Raw genomic sequence first — 20024 nt, 5'->3', positions numbered from 1 at the left:
CAAAAGCCCCAACCTCTAAAACAAACAATTTTCTACTACTAAAATGGTATGTCACAAAATTCTAAAATTTTCAGAAAAAAAAAAGAATTGTTATACCCCAAAGAAAAATGGTGACTTGGTTGATTGTGATAAGCCAAGTGGAAACACATTTATTCTGCAAAAGAAATGTACAAAGAAATGAATAACAGGAAAAATAAGATGAGCCAAACACATAGGAAAAGTGAGGGATAAATAATGGACTGTTAATAGAACTAATGTTGACATTGAGGTCACTTGACTCCTAGTCAAGTGTCCTTTCCTTTGCATTACACACAAGGAGAAGGGGATGCTTAATTCTATTAGGTACTTCAATTAATCCATTATCTCATTGATTTGGGGACTCTGATACTGCAGATTGACACCCATCTATACCTTCTCATCTTATACAACTTGTTTTTATAACATCCCTGCTGAGTTCACCCAATTTGATGGAGGCTTTCCCCTAGACTAGGTACTTTAACAGTATATAGGCACCAAAGCAACCTTCAGACCTTGTATCTATTCTCTTTTGCTCTCCCCACTTGACAGGCTCACCTGCTTTTCCAATCATGTATCTCAGATAATAGCTTTTATCACTAAGGATAATAGATTGGTAGCTGGAAAGGACCACAGAGTAATTTATAGAGGAGGAAACTGAGATCCGGAAAGGTTAAGAATCTTATTCATGGTCACACAGGTAGTAAACCTCAGAAGTGGAATCTGAACTCAGGAATTTGAACTGAGCTAGTGCTCCATTGCCTGTCCCATAGTGTCTCTTGCTGGTAATGTTCTAAAGCCTACTTGCTCCCACTATGTCTCTCTATTGACTTTTGGGTCTTTCACAATTTCAATTGTTTGGAAATTGTGTTCCTACATAGCATCACCAGAAGTATATAGTGTTAAAAAAGATATGGTTTGGCTTGAGAAAACAGCTTGGGATCACTGAAAGTATTGAACCTTTTTCAAAGAACCAAAACTTCACAATCCTTTTGGAATTAAATTTTCTTCTTTACTCATTACCCAATACCCTATTTTGCCTTTTGGAACCTTTACAGAACAATGGAGATAGAAAATGCACAGAATACTTTGGAAATCTTCATCAGAGCCTAAATAAATTTTAAGGTTCTCTAGCTTAATGGCCTTGATAGGGAGAGGGATGGTATTATCACCAATCCCTTTCCCCATACACATCTTGCTTTAAAAAAAAAAAAGGCAGCTGACATAGGAAGGATATATTTGTTTGCTGGTCCTGGAAGAAGAATGTAGATGCTCTATGATGCATTCCTTCTGTACTCCCTCATTTCAGTTAAATATCCTGGGTCTGGCAGACTGAGAAAGCAAGAGATAAAGGAAAGGGGGCATCAGAACTCCCTGAACTGGGGATTTTCCAGCTCTCATTGCTCCTTATCTTTTATCCTCTGCTTAAGGCAACGTAGGAAAAAAAAATTCTTTCACACTCCTCACTAGTTATTGGAAGATGTCCAACCCAAGAAGGGGTTAAATTTGGGGGGTGGGTTTTTTCTTCCCCCTTTTTTTAAGTTTGGCTGTAGGTCCTTCTGCCTGCAGGCCAAAGTTACATTAGCAGTTGGAAATTGGATAACGACAGCACAATGACAAATCCAGGTTGCTTGCAATAAGGTGCTAATCCCTTTGCTTTAATATCGGAGCAGCGTGTAATGATGTTTGGACATCACTCCAGTTTACTGACGACCCCACTGGGGCCGGCAATAGAACCTTACAACTGTCTAACAAGGTGTCAGGTGACTCCCGTCGTCACAGCAACGGACACTGGAATCTAATCTTCCCTCCATCCCTTCCAGCACCCAATAACGCCTAGATTATATAAGTGGCCCATCATTGCTTGGTAACTCGAATCAATTAACGTTAATTCGCACAATGCTATGATGTATTGTGATCACTTTCATTTCAGGGAAGGGGGAGAAATTGCTATAAGTCACCTAAAATGAGGTTGTCTGTGGTGCTGAGGTATTAATTGGGTGTCCATATTAAATGGAAAAGGAGCACCATAGTGAAGGGAAAGTGGATGAGTGACTCTCTTGGCTGCTATTGACCTATCAGAAGAAGACAGTGCCCTTTTCCTTTGCTTTTATCTATTACAGTTTTCCCTATTGCGTGTCAAGTTGATGTATTATAAAAAATTCATTTGGTGACCTTTCACCCCCTCAGCAGATTAAACAATTTCACTTGGATGGCATCATTAACAGGACCCTGCATTTAATGATGATTTCTCTAAAAGGCCACGGAGATTCGATTTTAAGCTAACAGATTTATTGCACTATTATAACATATCGTAAAAAACTGTACCACCTACGGTCTGGTTTTAGGATAGAAACTGCTTAAGAGTTTATGTGGAGCTTAAAGTGGTATTACCTTGGGATATGCTGTAGCAGCAAGTCTCTGACCTCCAGTGAGATGCTGTTTACATTTAATAAGAGATGTTTGCTCACAATAAACTTAAAAGTGTGTCAGGAAAGGGGCTTTTAGCTAGTGCTCAGACAATTTTTTTTCCCAGCTACTGGGTCTCTTGGTATTACTGATGATATGTTAGACTCTATGATGGGGGGCTGTCAGCTTTTCCTACCTGAATGGTTCCCTCTTACTTGCAGCTCTTCAGGGAAAGTATGCAAGGATTAGGTTAGGGGGCAGAATTCGAACTGGAAAATGAATTTAGAATCTCCCAGAAGCCTAGGACTCATAGGAGAGAAAGTACAATGAAGAGTAGAGATTGAGGAAACCAGAATCAATGGTGATTATGGCTTAAATTTTAACCTGGTTCATATTGGCAAATTAAAATAGAAATCTGACTCCTCTGCTTACCCAAAATATACTAACAAATGGCAATTAGGACCAATGCATGTAGCAGTATGATATTTAAGTTCAGTAGGATTCCCAGCCTGTATACAAAAATCAATAAGGTAACACTTATAACCTTTTCTGCTAGATAGATCTCTAGTCTAAGTGTCACAACCATAACACATTCTAACCCAACTCCTTCCCTTCCCTGGGCTCCTGTTCCTCTCCAGTTTGCCTTTGGGGAAGGGAGAAAATTGACAAAAGCAAACTCTCCTGCTCTGAGATTTAGTTGTGAATATAGTACTTATCTTACTACCTCTGCTTATCTTTTAAGAAACTCAGATTTCTCCCCTCCTGCTCTCAGAGCTTTGGAGAAATGAAAAGTCCCTCTTCCATACAAAATATTGAAGATCCCTAATATATATAGTAAGTGAATGATCATACCATTCACATCATTCCTTCTGGTTTATTTGCATTTGGGAACAGTGTTCATTTTTGAGATCATAGCTTTATGAAAGCTATTACCTTTAGGCCCAGGCTTTTTGAGGTTTAATATGAAACAGCAATTTTAGAGATTAGAAATTCCTGAATCATTCATTTTTTCATGCATATATTTATCCAGTTACTCATTAATTCAATGAAAATTTGTAAAGTTTCTATATCATTTGGAACATTTTGTTAAAGACTGGAACTGATACAAAGATGATCCTTACCCTCATGGAACTTCCCACCAAATATTAATAATATGAAAAATATGAAAATACTACTAATAATTCACATTTCTTTGATGCTATAAGGTTTACTAAGTACTCTATTCTATTTTATTATTCTATTTTGCCAGTGAACTTGAACTAGGTTCTCCCTAATGTATGAGTCATTTCCTAGTACAAGGTAAATCGGTTCATTTATTAATTTATTCATTTTTTCATTCATTACCCAACAAATATGTATTGAATGTCCCTCACATTCAAAATACTATGCTGGGTGCTGGCATGTGGTTAAGGGTGGAGGTGTATGTTTACCTAGCTCTAGGTCTTTGTTCTTGTCAGTCGAGAGTGCCTATAGTTCTTTTCCTTCTTATTACCTATTGAAAACCTGCTTTCAGAGCCTAATACAAGTGTAGCTTTTCCTATGAAGCCTTCTCTCATCCTTCCATACCCCTCCCTCTTTTCCCCTCTCTAATCTCTCCTTTCTTGAATTTCTCAGAGTATTTGGTAGCTCTTTCTTTTTTCATATTGTAAGCCCCAGAGAGAAGGGAGTTTATAATTTTTAATATCTTTGTGTGACCTAGAGTCTGGCATGCTATATGTTTTAAACAAATTTATGTTGACTATAAGTAGCCTCTTCCACCAAGAAGCTTGCAAACCAGTGAATCCCTAATTTTTTCTCTCTATAGGAAGAATCTCTTCCAGTAAATAGCAGCAGTGATAACTGATACTGGTCAGCAAAGTTAATAGAATCTATCAATCTATCAACATGTAGTCTTTTCTTTATGGTTGTTACTTCTTTTTCTTTTTGGTGGGGGAAGGGGAAGGCAATTGGGGTTAAGTGACTTGGCCAAGGTCACACAGCTAGTAAGAGACAAGTGTCTGAGGCCAGATTTGAACTCATGTCCTCCTGATTCCAGGACTGGTGCTCTATTCGTTGTACTACCTAGCAGCCTCAATGGTTGTTATTTCTTAAAATTTAGATAGGCTATTTTGTTTTACTGTCTAAGAGATGTTATTTAGAAAAATATCAGTGATGGATGCTAGTTCATGTTCACTGTCTTCTGTTTCCCTCCACCTAGAGACAAATTTTAATTTAGAAATTAGTGACATGTGCATGTTAAAATGCATATATATGTAGTGATTCCAGCAAAATTTGTTATCTCACAAATGCTTCTTTTTCTCCTTTTTTCTCTTTTTTTCCTCCCTGAGCAAGAAATTCAAGTGGTTTTGATCCTGGTGGTATGGTATATATACGACCACATACGCTTTCAGTCCAAGTTCAGCCATCCAGCGGAGAAGTGGGAATAGAGCTTCCAGTGCAACCACTCCTGGTCTTTCTGGATAGACAGGTAACCTTGTCCATAGGTGACCATTTTCTTCTAGAGCTTGCCAGCAGACATGCTGATTAACAGACCAGCTCATCGAATTCTTTATGTGTCTTACACTTTAGCATCAGTATAGGAAAGCATTTAGTAAATGCCTACCTTCTCAGCACAGGGTGCTGCCTTTGTATTTTGTATTCCTTTCTTTTTTTAAAAAAGCAATTGGGGTTAAGTAACTTGCCCAAGGTTACATGGCCACCTTTTTTGTGTGGGTGTTAAGTGTCTGAGGCTGGAACCGATCCTGGGTCCTCCTGACTCCGGGGTTGTATTTTGTATTTCTTAACTCCTTTCTCTGCTTAACTTTCATTCTGCATTCTTGCTTTCCTATAATCACCAAAAGACTGAAGAAACGGTAAACTCAATGTATTTGCTTTATGAGCAAGAAACAAAGAAGGTAGTTTTGAACCTCCTTACAATGAGCCACCAAGTCAGATCATTTACATCACCAGAGATATTGACAAAGTTTATTTGATCATTTGGAACAGTCTATGAGTACATGCACATATATTTGTATCAGTGTTTTGCTCTTTTCTTTAAAATCACAAATAGTGAGCTCTTCTAATTCTATTTGCAGCACCATACCCTCCTTTTAATCTCTACTAATCTATGAAAAAAAGCTACACTAATGAAATCACCTGTTCTTCCCCTTAAAAAAAGCAAACAAGCATGCTTCCTACCTGGTTGCAATGAGCAGAAGGCAGGATGACTGAGATATAGGTCACAGATCTCCAGCTAGAAGGGCCCAGAGAGACCTAGTCCAACTCCCTCATTTGACAGCTAATAAAGCTTAGGTCCAGAAATTTGAGTGACTTGCCTCTGATTACATCCAGAGGAAAAATGACACTATTGTGCAATTCCATGTCCCCTTACCTCCTCTCCAGACTCCTTCCTTTATCCCTTCATTCATTCTAATCAGCATATAAGCTGTTTATCTCTCACAAAAACTTTCTCCTGTTCCTTCTAGTCACTCACTTTTCTCTTGAACTCTTTCAAATTACTTCCCCTCTAAAACTATCCATTCTCCTTTCCCCCAAATTAGTCTTTTATGATGTGTATTAAATACTTACTTGAGATTTTTGCCATTGGGATATTCTTCTTGATGCTGATGGTGACCCTTGTATGACTTAGTAGACCGTCTTCCTGACTTCATGCCCAGTGCCCTATCCACTTCACTACCTCACTATCTCGTAATAATATCTAGCATATATATAGCACTTTAAGGTGTGCAAAGTACTTTACACAGAGGGCGCAGTAAACACAAAAATGAAAACTATATGACATTGAAGGAAGAAGCGTGGTATACTGGAAAGATCCCTGGCTCTTAAAATAAGAGGGCCTGGGTTCAAACTTGCCTCTGGTGCTTCCTACATGTGTGACTCTGGGCAAGTCATATTAACTCCTTGGCCTTATTTTCTTTATCTTTAAAGTGAGGGTACTGGACAAGATAGAAAGGCCTCTGAAGCCTCCTTCAACTCAATCTATGATCCTATATTCAGCTGGTGTCCTGGGAAATAAATGCCTTAAAATCCTCCTGTAACCTCTCCCCAGATCTCTTCTAAACTCTTTTCATTTTTCTTTCTAGGGTAGGGTAGTAGAATCATTAGGACCTCCCTCAGAGCCTTGGATTGTGACCGTTTCTCTGGAGGGGGCATCAGAAACTATATTGAAAGGTATGATATTGTTTGTATAGAACTGTAGTTTGTACCTCTTCTTAAAAAATCGTATTGCCTAGATGTGGTGTTACCTACCTATAGTTCCTTTTGCTGAGAAGGGGAGGGAAGCTAAAGCTGGTGGATTGCTTCACCTTGGGACTTCTGAGCTACAACAGGGTTAAAATACCTGTTCTAAGTCTGATACCAACATGGTGAGTCCATGGGAGTGAGAGTGAGGGGCAGGGCACCAGCCTACCTAAGAAGAAGCAAACCGATCAATGTCAGAAAACAACTTAAAACTTCCTTGCCAGTCAGCTTTGGGGTTAGCCTTGTGAGTGGCTGCTACAAGAGCAACCTAGGCAAAATAGGGAGGCTCAGATCAAAGACGAACTGAGAGACAGACAAAGGAAGGAAAGGAAAGGTGGGAGGGAGGGAGGGAGGGAAAGAGGGGGGAAGGAGGGAGGGAGGAAAAGAGAGGGAGGGAGGGGGGGGAAGAGAGAGGGGGAGAGAGAGAGAGAGAGAGAGAGAGGGAGAGAGGGAGAGAGGGAGAGAAAGAGAGAGAGGGAGGGAGGGAGGGAGGGAGAGAAGGAAGAGAAAGGGGAGAAGGAAAAAAGGAAGGGAGAGGAAAAGAAAAATCCATTTTCTCCCCTTAATGGTCTGGGAAAAGATTTGAGTGTATTTTTGTAACTTTCAATTTCTTTTTGGTCACAAAGAATTATTATTAGCGAAGTCAAAGACAAAGGAAAAGGTCTCATAAACAAAAAAAATATATAGCAGCACTCTATCAAGCATCTATAACCAAAGTGGGTGCCCATCAGTTGAGGAAGGACTAAAATTTTTTTTCTTACATTTTAATGCAATAGAATTTTATTTACAGTACAAGAAATAACATATATAATGAATGCAGAAGGAAAAAAAAACTTGAGAAGATTTGTGTGAGCTAATGTAAAACTAAGAAAGCAATTTACTCAATGATCACAATAATGCAAAGGAAAGAAACAGTAAAATACCTGTGCTCCAGAGGATGGATGATGAAACATACCACTATGTTTCCTCACAGCCACTAAAATATTTTTCTGAAGTGCAAGTCTGATCATGTTAACCCCCCATCCCCAACTCAATAAACTCCAGTGGCTCCCAATTGCCTCCAGGATCAAATACAAAATGCTCTTTTTGCCATGCAAACCCCTCTATAATCCTATCTTTCTAGTCTTCTTATACCTTACTCCCCACAATGTATGTACTCTTTGACCCAGTGACACTGGCTTACTACCTTTTCCACAAACAAAACACTCCATATCTTGACTCAGGATAAAGTTTTTTTTGCCTTTTTGGAGGGGGGAAGGTAGGGTAATTGGGGTTAAATGACTTGACCAAGGTCACACAGCTAGTAAGTGTGTCAAGTGTCTGAGGTGAGATTTGAACTCAGGTCCTCCTGACTCCAAGGCCGGTGCTCTATTCACTGACCCACGTAGGTGCCCCCTTGGGATATTTTCTTTGGCAGCCCCCCATGTCTGGAATTCAGTTTCTCCTCACCTCTGCCTACTGACTTCTCTAGCTTCCTCTGAGTCCCAATAAAATCCCATTTTTTATAGGAAGCCTTTCCCAACCCTTCTTATTTCTGGTGCCTACCCTCTGTTAGTAATTTCCTACTTTTCCTGTATGTAGTTTGCTTGGCATTTATTTCTTTGCACGTCTCTTCTCCATTAGATTGTAAACTCTTTGAGGATGGAGGCTGCCTTTCTCTTCTTTTCTTTTGCATTCCTAGTGACTAGCACAGTGCTTAGAACATAGTAGGCACTTAATAAATGTTTGCTGATTAACTTATAGATTGATTGACATTAGACAGATGGTGAACTATAGATTTCCCAGGAGGCATACTCTGTTAGATTTGGTTCATGTGTCAGTTTGTTCTCCTTAACTCTATATCTTTGTTTTAAGAGAGGGATCAATTGGAAGTTGGTATTGGGAAATGAAAGGTAGCTAGGTGCCCAGTGGGTAGAGCCCTAGGCATAGAAGCAGGAAGACCTGAGTCCAAATCCAACCTCAGACACTGACTAGCTACATGACCGTGGTCAAGTGTCACTTCACCCTATTTGTCTCAGTTTCTTCATCTGTAATATGAGCTGGAGAAGGAAATGGCAAACCATTCTAGTATCTTTGCCAAGAAAACCCCAAGAATTAACAAAACATTTTAAAACCTTAGAAGTATTTTACAAAGTAACCCATCACTGTGTCAGAAGGACTATACAGCCATGTAGGCTAAGTCAAGCATTGAAAATACTGAAGCCTTAAGTTTTAATCCTCTTTATGCTATTGGCTTTCAGTAACAAGCAATTCACTTTGCCTTAATAGTTTTCTTCATCTAATCGATGCTGATAATACTATTTATAACATCTCACTTGGTAATGGAGAACTTTGATTTAAATAAGATGATACATTTATGATTTTAGTCTCAGGAGGAAGAGAATGCAGAAGCCAAGCAACATTTCTTTACCATCCAACCTAAGGACTTTCCTTCATCTGTTTCCTGCAGAACGGTGACCAGTAATTGTAATTGCCTAGAGAAACTGAGTAACTTAATCCCACCAGTCAACGTAGTTTAGGTGTGGAAGGTGAATAAAACAACCTATGGAGACTAATATTTTTAAGAATAGAAACAGGTATCTCTCTCTTCGTAACACACTTCAGAGCATGCCCTAAAACAACAACCAAAAATAAACCCCCAAATCAAAAGACCTACATCCCATGACTGAGATACTAGAAAGAAGAAACTCATTCCATAAATTTTTTCTTACCTATGAATTCTTGAATTCTGCATTGTTCTAAGGAGGCTTATAAGCCAAACTGTGGGTTTATGCTATTTCGTGGAAGAAAAGTTTACATAGTTCTTTTAAATATATATACTTGCTTATATTGGTTCAGGTGTGATCTTGGAATTAAAAACTGCTGCAGAATCTGGATATAATCCTGAGATTATAAACAAGTTTCCTTTTTTTGGTTAAAAAGGAAATAAAAGAGAATAGCATTCTATATGCATGCATTAAAATGTAATGAGCCATTGTTGGTATACTGTTCCTAAATAATAATAAGGAAGGAACAGGGAAACCCTATATTATGCATTTGGACCTTTTAGTTTCCCTTTCTTTTAGAAATATTGGCTCTTTGCATACAATTTGTTTATGTTATGATGATCCTTCCTTCTATAGAACAGGTGTCAGTAGAGTGAAAGACAGTCCCAATACTAATCATTTAAAACTTCTCAAAGGGGTAGCTAGGGGGGTGCAGTGGATATAGCATGGGGCCTAGAGTCAAAAAGACTCATCTTCCTGAGTTCAAACCTGACCTCAGACACTATAGTGTAAGTAAGTAGCTGTGTGACCCTGGGCAAGTCACTTACCCCTGTTTGCCTTAGTTTCCTCATCTACAAAATGAGCTGGAGAAGAAAATGGCAAAGCACTCCAGTATCTTTGACTAGAAAACCCCAAATGGGGTCACAAAGAGTCAGACATGACTCAACAACAATACATAAAAACAGTTGTGACTAATAATTATATTTCTGCAAAGTAATCCTGCTCCAATATGGAGACGTTTTCAGAGCCAGGATAGTTGCTTCTGATTCCAGGTTAGGCAGGTTACATGTAATCCCTTCTTAAATAGGCACTAGTTCTTCCATTTTATCTAACTTGCCCTATCCTATTGCGGTCCTATTCTTTGATTCCACCCCTGGCTCTACTGTCAGTGTGGGTAAGTGAACCCTTTGCCTTATCTTTCAGAGAACTAAGCTTCCAGATCACTTCCTGCAATCTTCTCACCATGCCATTTTCCAACATGTTTTGTTTCCTCAATTAGAATGGATGCTATTTCAGGCTGGGGACTGCTCTGTGTGCTTTTATTGTCTTCCCAATGCTTAGCACAATGCCTGATACATAGTAAAAAAAAATTTTAATGTTTTTCCTGCCTAGCATAGAAAAGTGATAATAGATATGGGTCTCATATCTAAAATATATAAAGAACTTTGTCAAATCTATAAGAATATGGGTCATTCCCCAAATGATAAATGGACAAAGGATATGAATAGGTACTTTTACAATGAAGAAACCAAAGCAATTTATAGTCATATTAAAAAATGTTCTAAATCATTATTTATTAGAGAAATTCAGATTAAAACAAACTTGAGATATCATTTTACACCTACCAGACTGGCTAAAATGATGGAAGGGGAAAGTAACAAATGCTGGAGAGAATGTGGAAGAACAGGATACTGATTCATTGTTTGTGAAGTTGTGAACTGATCCAACCATTTTCAGAACAATCTGGAATTATAGTCAAAGAGTTATTAAACTACCTATACCCTTTGACCCAGCAATATCACTACTTGGTCTATTTCCAAAGATAATTAATGAAAAAGGAAAAGAACCTATATGTTCTAAAGTGTTTATAGCAGCACTCTTTGTGGTGGCAAAGACATGGAAATCACAGGGATGCCCACTGCTGAGCAAGTTGCTGTATATAATTGTGAAGGAATACTACTGTGTTGTAAGAAAAAAAGTGTTTGATGTTTTTAAAAATATGGAAAGACTTGCACAAAATAATGAAGGAAAAATGAGCAGAACCAAGAGAACATTGTATGTAGTAACAGCAGTATTGTTTGAAGATCAACTTTCAGCAAATAAGTTATTTTGTCTATTATAAATACCCAAAATGAATTGTAAAGGATATATGAAGAAAGATGCTATCTGAATCCAGAGAAAGAACTGATAAATAGAAGTAGGTATAGAATGATTTTACACATATATACCTATTTGTGTCTAATGGTAGCCATCTCTAGGGCATGGAGGGGAGAGAAAAGAAAAAAAAGAAAAAATTTACACGATAATTTTGTTGCATACTTAAAAGGAACAGCAAGTTGTGCACCATAGATTTGTAGTTTCTTGTACAATTATCTTTTTTATTTTACTATATAAACAAATGTTTGTTTTGTTCCATAAATTAAAAGGAAGAGAAAAAGGGAAAAGTGACTATCTCACACATATCTTCTAATAGATTTCAAATTGGAGGGCGGGATTGTGTTTATCGCAAATCAAAGACCCTTCAAAATTGCATCACTAATCCAATCAAGTCAGTGTTGACATTTCATTTGGCCTTTATCTTTTTCTAAACTTAGGCCAGGCTGATCTGCCCAGTCAAAGATAGACATATCTATCTTTGAAACATTCCAAATATGGGTTATAATACAACAACTATAAGTTGCTTATATAAACTGACCTGATTTCTTTTAGGCCATTTGCCTTTGATCTTCCACATGACTATTTTAATATATATGAAATGTTATCCTGTATAGGATGAAGGCAATCTTAGACATAATAAATATCTTATTTTTTCTTCCAGTGGATTGATATGTATGCCAAGATAGTCATTGCGTGAAGTGTTTCAAGTATGTACTTCATCAAAAAAGGTTCTTATCAAGTCATTTAAAAAAAAATTTGGACCGGGGTAGGCAAGGCAGTTGGGGTTAAGTGACTTGCCCAAGGTCACACAGCTAGTGTGTCAAGTATCTAAGGCCAAATTTGAACTCAGGTCTTCCTGACTTCAGGGCTGGTGCTCTATTCACGGTGCCACCTAGCTGTGTGGTGTCATTGTCATCAATTCTTAATCATTTTGAGGCAGTGAATAGAGCTTCAGGAATGGAGTCAGGAAGATCTGAGTTCAAATTCAGCTTCAGACACTAACTATGTGACATGAGGAAGACACAATTAATATTTGCCTCAGTTTCTTCTATGTATAAAATTAACATTGCATTACATGTTTCAAGTATGTGCTTCATCATAATAGTTTGTCATCAATTCTTAATCATATGACATAGTGAATACAGCAAAGGGCCTGGAGTCAGGAAGACATGAGTTCAAATTCAGCCTCAGACACTTACTAACTGTGTGATCTGGGAAAGTCACTTAACAACCTCACTTTGCCTCTGTTTCCTCATCTATAAAATGGGGATTATAGAAGCACTTATTTCCCAGGATTGTTTGGAGGAGCAAATGAAATAATAAATGTTGCGGGGGGGGGGGGACAGGGCCAAAATTGTGGAGTAAAAGCAGGGACTTGCTTGAGCCCTCCCCCAAAACCCTTCCAAATACCTGTAAAAAATTACTCTAAACAAATTCTAGAGCTACAGAACCCAAAAAATGACAGAGTGAAACACATCTCCAGTCCTGGACAACCTGGAAGGACAACAGGAAGGGTATGTAACACAAGGCTGGGAGTGGAGTGCAGTCCCATATGGACTGTACCAATCCCACTGGGAAAATGAGGAAATGGCATAAAAAAAAGTCAGACTATAGAATCTTACTTTGGTGACAAAGAAGATCAAAACATACAATCAGAAGAAAACAACAAACTCAAAGTTCTTGCATCAAAAGCCTCCAAGAAAACTCTGGATTGGTCTCAGACTATGGAAGGCTCAAAAAGGATTTTCAAAATCAAGTAAGAGAAGTAGAGGAAAAATTGGGGTGAGAAATGAGAATGATGCAAGAAAATCATGAAAAATGAGTCAACAGCTTGCTAGAGGAGACCCAAAAAAATATTGAAAAAAATAACACCTTAAAAAAAAAAATAGACTAACCCAAATGGCAAAAGAGATCCAAAAAGCCAATGAGGAAAAGAATGCCTTAAAAAGCTGATTTGGCAAATGGAAAAGGAAGTCTAAAACTCGCTGAAGAAAATAATTCCTCAAAAATGAGAATGGAGCAAATGGAAGCTAATGACTGTATGAGAAATCAAGAAATGATAAAACAGAACCAAAAGAATGAAAAAAAATAGAAGACAATGTGAAATATCTTACTGGAAAAACCACTGACCTCGAAAATAGATCCAAGAGAGATAATTTAAAAACTATTGTGCTACCTGAAAGCCATGATCAAAAAAGAACCTAGACATCATCCCTCAAGAAATTATCAAGGAAAACTGACCTGATATTCTAGAACCAGAAGTTAAAATAGAAATTTTAAGAATCCAACAACTTTTTCTTGAAAGAAATCCCAAAAGAAAAACTCCTAGGAATATTATAGCCAAATTCCAGAGTTCCCAGATCAAGGAGAAAATATTGCAAGCAGCCAGAAGAAACAATGCATGTATTATGGAAGCACAATCAGGATAACATAAGACCTAGCAGCTTTTACATTAAGAGATCAAAGGGCTTGGAATATGATATTCCAGAGGTCAGAGGAACTAGGATTAAAACCAAGAATCACCTACCCTGCGAAACTGAGTATAATACTTCAGGGGAAAAATGGATATTCAATGAAATAGAGGACTTTCAAGTATTCTTGATGAAAAGACCAGAGCTGAAAAGAAAATTTGACTTTCAAATATAAGAATGAAGAGAAGCATAAAAAGGTAAAAAGAAAAAGAAATCATAAGGGATTTACTAAAGTTGAACTGTTTGCATTCCTATATGAAAAGATGAGATTTGTAACTCTTGAGACCTTTCTCAGTAATTGAGTAGTTGGAGGAAATAGATAGGTGATAGATAGATAGATAGATAGATAGATAGATAGATAGATAGATAGATACATACATACATACATACATACATACATACATACATAGATGGATGGCACAGGGTGAGTTGAATATGAAGGGACTATATCTAAAAAATAAAATTTAGGGTTGATAGAGGACTATATTGGGAGAAGGAGAAATGGAGAGATAGAATGGGGTAAATTATCTCACATACAAGAGGCAAGGAAAAGGTTCCATTGGAAGGGAAGGGGGGAGAGGTGAGAGAGAATGAGTGAACCTTCCTCTTATTGGATTCAGCTTAAGGAGGGAATAACATATACATTCAATGGGGTACCTTATCCTACAGGAAAATAAGGGGGAAATAAATAAGGGGGGGAATAATAGAAGAAAGGGCAGATGGGGAGGGGGTAGTCAGAGGCAAACACTTTTGAAAAGGAACAGGGTCAAAGGAGAAAATAGAATAAGTGGAGGGGCGGGATAAGATGGAGGGAAATGTAATTAATCTTTCACAACATGACCATTATGGAAGTATTTTGCATAATTACACATGTATAACCTACATTGAATTGCTTGCCTTCTCAATGAGGGTGGATGGGGAGGGAAGAAGGGAAAGAATTTGGAACTGAAAGTTTTAAAAACAAATGTTAAAAATGGTTTTTACATGCAATTGGGAAATAAGATATACAGGTAATAGGGCAAAGAAATCTATCTTGCCCTACAAAAAAGTAAGGGGGAAAGGGATGGGTGGTGATTGAACGAAGGGCAGACTGGGATGATCAGAATCCATGCCATCTTGGAGTGGGAAAGAGGGGATAGATTGGGAGAAAATTTGGAGATCAAAACTTTGTGGAAATGAATGTTGAAAACTTCAAATAAATTAATTAATTAAAAATAATTATTGGGCAGCTAAGTGGCACAGAGGATAGAGTATTCAGCTTGGAGTCTGGAAGGTCATTTTCCTGAGTTCAAATATGACCTCAGATACTTACTAGCTGTGTGACCCTAGGCAAGTCCCTTCACCCTGTTTGCCTTAGTTTCCTTATCTCTAAAAATGAGCTGGAGAAGGAAAAGGCAAACCACTCCAGTATCTTTGCCAAGGAAACCTCACATGGGGTTATAGAGAGTCAGACGTGATTGAAAGACGACCTACCAGCAACTCTTAGCACAGTCCCTGGTATATGGTGGGTGTTATATAAATGCTACCTATAATAATTATCATTATTATTACTATTTTCTATTGTTAAGTAAGAAATGTGGAAGGGTGCTATTATAGTTTTAGTGTAAGTAGGCCTTATCCTGTTCAGTTATAGGAAGCATTCCCAGGTTTTTTCTTCCAATTAGTCATCAGAGTCTGAATGTTGCTTCATTTATATCCTTTGCCTCCTTGCAGAACTGTTCTTAGTCATGCTGTCTAGGGTTGAAAGGTTTCCTTAGAAATCATTTAGTCCAACCTCATTTTATAGAGAAGAAAACCAAGGCCCAGGCATGTTAAATGACCTAGCCAAGATCATACAAGTGGTAAGTAGTAGAGCTGGTCCTCTCGCCCTCTAAAAATTCTTGTGGGGAAGCCCTGGCCTAAAGATCCTTGTTTATATATTTGGTTATTTCACAACCCTTCTAATCAGAAAGCCTAAACCGGGGTTGGGGAACCTGCAGCCTCGAGGCTACATATGGCTCTCTAGGTCCTCAAGTGTGGCAAGGCCACAAGTTCCCCAACCCCTGATCTGAACTAAATATCTCATGCTCTATTGTTTGTTCATTCTATCTTGTTATTCCTTTATCAGATTCATAGAGTAGCTTCTCCCTTTTACTGATTTAGTGGCCTCTCCTATCTTCAGATTGCTTTTTTTTAAATTCCCTTGTCTTTTTATCATACTTATTGACCCAAGTTACCTTTCTAGTTTTTCCTTGAAGGATATATTTTCTAATACTTTTTTTTTTCCTAGTCCTTCTTCAGTCTTCATTGCACTTCTATGTTCTCTTCTTTTGTTTGCAAAACTTTTAACTATCATTCAGTTTAAGAAAAAACAAGATAAAACAAAACAAAAATCTTAATAAATACTATGTTTGCAGGAGATTATTCCATGATTCATTTATGTTAAATAGTCTATAACTGATAGACAATATCACATCATCTACTCAGAGTCACTTCAGGCCCTTCCTGGTGAACTAACCCAAAGCTTTTGACATTTAGTTACAGGTCTCATCACTTTTTGGAAGAAAAACATTCAGAGTAATTGAAAAATGTATTTAATTATGCAGTTCTGTGATGGTGTGCATATGGGGGCGACTTAGAAAATGTTCCAGGGACTCATAGTCTGCACACAGAAGTGTTGAGGTAGCAGGTAGAAGCATCTTCCTGGTAGGAAGGCAGTTAATCAGTCTCAGTCCTACTTCAAGCCCATTTCCATGCCATTCCAAGCTCCCCCACTCAGCTCATTGTTTACTTCCTTTTTTATAGAGGAGCCTGTCAACAGCATTTGTATATTTTATAATTGCAATTCCAAGGATATGATGAACCCTGGAGTAATGTACTGTACTTTGTAGCAACTGTCTCAGCTTTTGGGCACATATGCTTCAAATTTGAGAATATCATAGATATATATAGGGAGAAAGGGGATCTTCTCAGAGATCTCTGAGGCAAGCTGGTATTTAACGCAAAAGCACACCCATTTGGAGCTAAAGCACTTTCCATTAGGCAGTTTGGCTGCTGTTCTATGAGGCCGACTCACTGTGCTCGACGGACACATTGCGATTAAATGCTGTTTTGTATTCCTCCAAAGATGAGCACAATAAGGACGTTTGTCAAAGGAAAAACTGCAGCAAACGATTGCATGTTGAACATCTGTACTCTGTAGTTCATTGTTTGTAAGAGTTTATTGACCATAATTTTGATGCATATAGGTTTTAAAGAGTATAAACTGCATTTGTCTTGAGCAGCCATCATTTATTTGAGTCTTGGCTTATTTATTTCCATTTTCTGGGCTTTTTATTTATTTTGAGGCTCAGAGGAGATAAAGTAAAATATGTTTCCCAAAAAGGAAGTTTTAGTTAGCTTGGCAAAATTGATGAGAAAATGCAATATTTTTCTAAAAAGAATTATGCTATTGAATTGAAAAATGTAGTACTAGACATGCTATGTCTTTATAGCACCTTTCAGCCATATAGATCTCAAACCAATTTGTAAACTTTAAGAACTATGCTCACCAAATCAAATATATAGCCACTTCTGGAGTACAATGACATAACTAATCATTAGAAGAACCTTAGAGGCAGGGTAATCAGGAGAATAATTAATAACTATGTGAACGTGATTCTAAATTTGATACTACATATAAGTGATCACCCTCTTAGAGCCCTTTGGTAGACGGTTTACTGTTTATCTTTACTTAATGTGTTTTTGTTATCTTTTGTTTTTACATCAAAATAATTGCCTTTTGCTCCTTCCACATCCAATTTGCTGTCCCTTATTATAAAAACAAGAAATCAGGAAAGTCAACAGACCACATCTGACAGTATATATACTACAATTTACAACCATAGTCTCTGCCCCTCTACTGAGAGGAGGGAAGTCTGTTTCATTACCATCAGTGGTCAGAACTGAGTTTTGCTATTACCATTTATCATAAATCACTTTGTAATTTTATTAAAGTTATTATATATGTTGTTCTGATTCTATGTCACTCTGCATCATTTCTATATCTTCCCATATGCCTCTGAATTCTTCATATTCATCACTTCTTATAAGGAAATAAGTATTCCATTATATACATGTATATATGCTTTAATTTGTTCAGCCATTCATTCAACTGGTCACCCACTTTTTTTCCCCTAGGAGTGCTGTTATTAATATTTTCAAATGTATAGACAGCTATCATGGTGTAGTGGATGAAGCACTAAGCTTGAAGACCTGCGTCCAAATCCTACCTCAGACACTAACTTAGCTATATGACCCTGTACAAGTACTTTCAGTTTTCACATTTGTAAAATGGGGATAATAGTAGCTCCTATCCCAAAGGATTGTTGTGAGGATCAAATGAGATTACATATGTAAAGTATTTGGTGAACCTTAAAGTGCTGTATAAATGCTACGTATTATTATTATTCTTTTTAATATGGGGATTTTCTCTCAGCCTTTAACCTCCTTTGGGCATATGTTCAGTAGTAAGATCACTCTATCAAAGAATATGAAATAGTTTAGCCACTTACATGACTCCAAATTGCTTTTTAGATTGGTTTGATCAATTGGCAGATCTAGAGATGTGCCTATTTCCTCACAGCCCTTTCAGTGTTGACTATTTTCAGGCTCACTGTTTAGAAATTCACATCTGTTATATGCCTAGTATTCCATATGGGAAAAACCAAGGTATAGGTCACTGACGTTACTTTTTCAGGGTCACCTGGTTAGTGGTGATTAGAAGAATAAAAAAGATTAAGGTGACTTCTACTTCTTCTAATCATTATTAAGTAAGTGAACTTTAAAACAGAATCCTGACTATTCTGCCATGTAATACAATAGCAAGAATTTAATGTATGAATAATGAATCTCTCAGCTGTATGGGGCCCCTGAAATTGTTTCTCTAGGGAACTTGTAGAATGTCTTTACTAGAAGCCCTTTAAGAACAAGATTCAATTATCTGGGATGGTTTAGTTCCAAGTCTTGCCTGAAGGAAATGGGATGGACCATATAATGTAAATGTATTTTCCAGCTCTATTTTTTTGGGTGGTTGAAAATGAAAGATCACCTCTGGGCTTAGGAGATGGCTTGTGGAGTTTTCTCTTGGACAGGCAGGAATTAAAACCTGCTATTTTTGTTGCTATAGTTTTTTTTTTTTGTATATGCAGGACACACCCATTCAGAAGCTCACCGAGGCCGAGTCAGTTTCTCCAATCTGGCTGTCTCAAGCTCTGGGTCAAAGTGGTACTTTCTTTTCACTGTGACATCCCCACCAGGTAACTTAAGCACTGTTTATATTTGTCATTTCAAGCTTTTGGCTCTTTTCCTAAAAAGCAAGCCCCTTTCTTACAATGGAATTAGCATCCATCAAGCAGGCATAGGAAGTGCACCTTCCATTTTGTTTCATAGAGGCATGGTTTGATCTTATCACTGAGAAATCAGATCAAAGAAGAAGGAAGCAGGACCTATAGGAAGCATCTATAGAGTGATCCATAATGAACAAGAATACAGATAAAAGTGTAAACCCTTGATCTAAATTCTGTTATTTTCATAAAGGAGCTACAGCTTTAGTTCTAGAGAGGTCATTAGCAGTGACCTGTTGAGATGTCCTTGGAAGAGCATTTGAAGAGCCCCTTTTGCCCCAGAAGATGGAAAATGTAAAAATAATCAAGACTCAATTCTAGATTGAAAATATGTAAATATTTTTCATTTATGTATAAAATTCCTGGATTTCTTTCAATTGGAGTGGGTTGGGAAGGGTGAACAACTCTTCTTATGTCTCCAACACTACTGGAAGTCATTACAATTGTTTCCCCTTTTTTGGGAAACCTCAATTACCAGTTTTGATATTTTCACAGCAAACATTAGAAAAAGTATAACTGGGACTGCACAAAATATCCCCTATTCTTGAGATTCATAACTACCCTATTAGAAACCTAAACTTCGTTTAAAACATAGGTCAGGTACCACTTGCTAAGTGAAGCCTTTCCTGAAACAACCTTCAGTTTTTACTGCTCTGAACCAATTGAAATTATGTTGCTTTACTTTTTAATACATATTTTATTCATTATCTATATACATGTTGCACCCTCTCCCCTGTAGAATAAGAGCTCCTTGAGGACACGAATTGTTTTGTTTTTGTTCCTTTTATCTCCAGTGCTCAGCACATAGCAGGTGTTTTATAAAAATTTATTTAATTGATTGAATCTCGCCTTTCAGACCTTGTGACAATTGAAGATTTTATTTC

At 37.5% G+C, this 20024-nt stretch overlaps 1 protein-coding gene across 1 annotated transcript in view; it reads left to right on the top strand.

The window, feature by feature from the left end:
• The window catches only part of PKHD1 (PKHD1 ciliary IPT domain containing fibrocystin/polyductin), a 669991-nt gene that overhangs the window by 612344 nt on the left and 37623 nt on the right, over positions 1–20024 (top strand). Inside the window, exons 62-64 of the mRNA XM_069070581.1 lie at positions 4756–4891; positions 6507–6594; positions 18946–19053. Of these exons, the coding sequence (XP_068926682.1) occupies positions 4756–4891; positions 6507–6594; positions 18946–19053 (332 nt within the window). The remainder of the gene's footprint in view (positions 1–4755; positions 4892–6506; positions 6595–18945; positions 19054–20024) is intronic.

Source organism: Petaurus breviceps, unplaced genomic scaffold (genome assembly GCF_028583685.1).
Source record: "Petaurus breviceps papuanus isolate PSGF00001 unplaced genomic scaffold, PetGlider_PUasm1.0 90822, whole genome shotgun sequence".
NCBI classification, from domain to species: Eukaryota; Metazoa; Chordata; class Mammalia; order Diprotodontia; family Petauridae; genus Petaurus; species Petaurus breviceps.
This window is presented reverse-complemented; position numbering and strand designations above follow the sequence as displayed.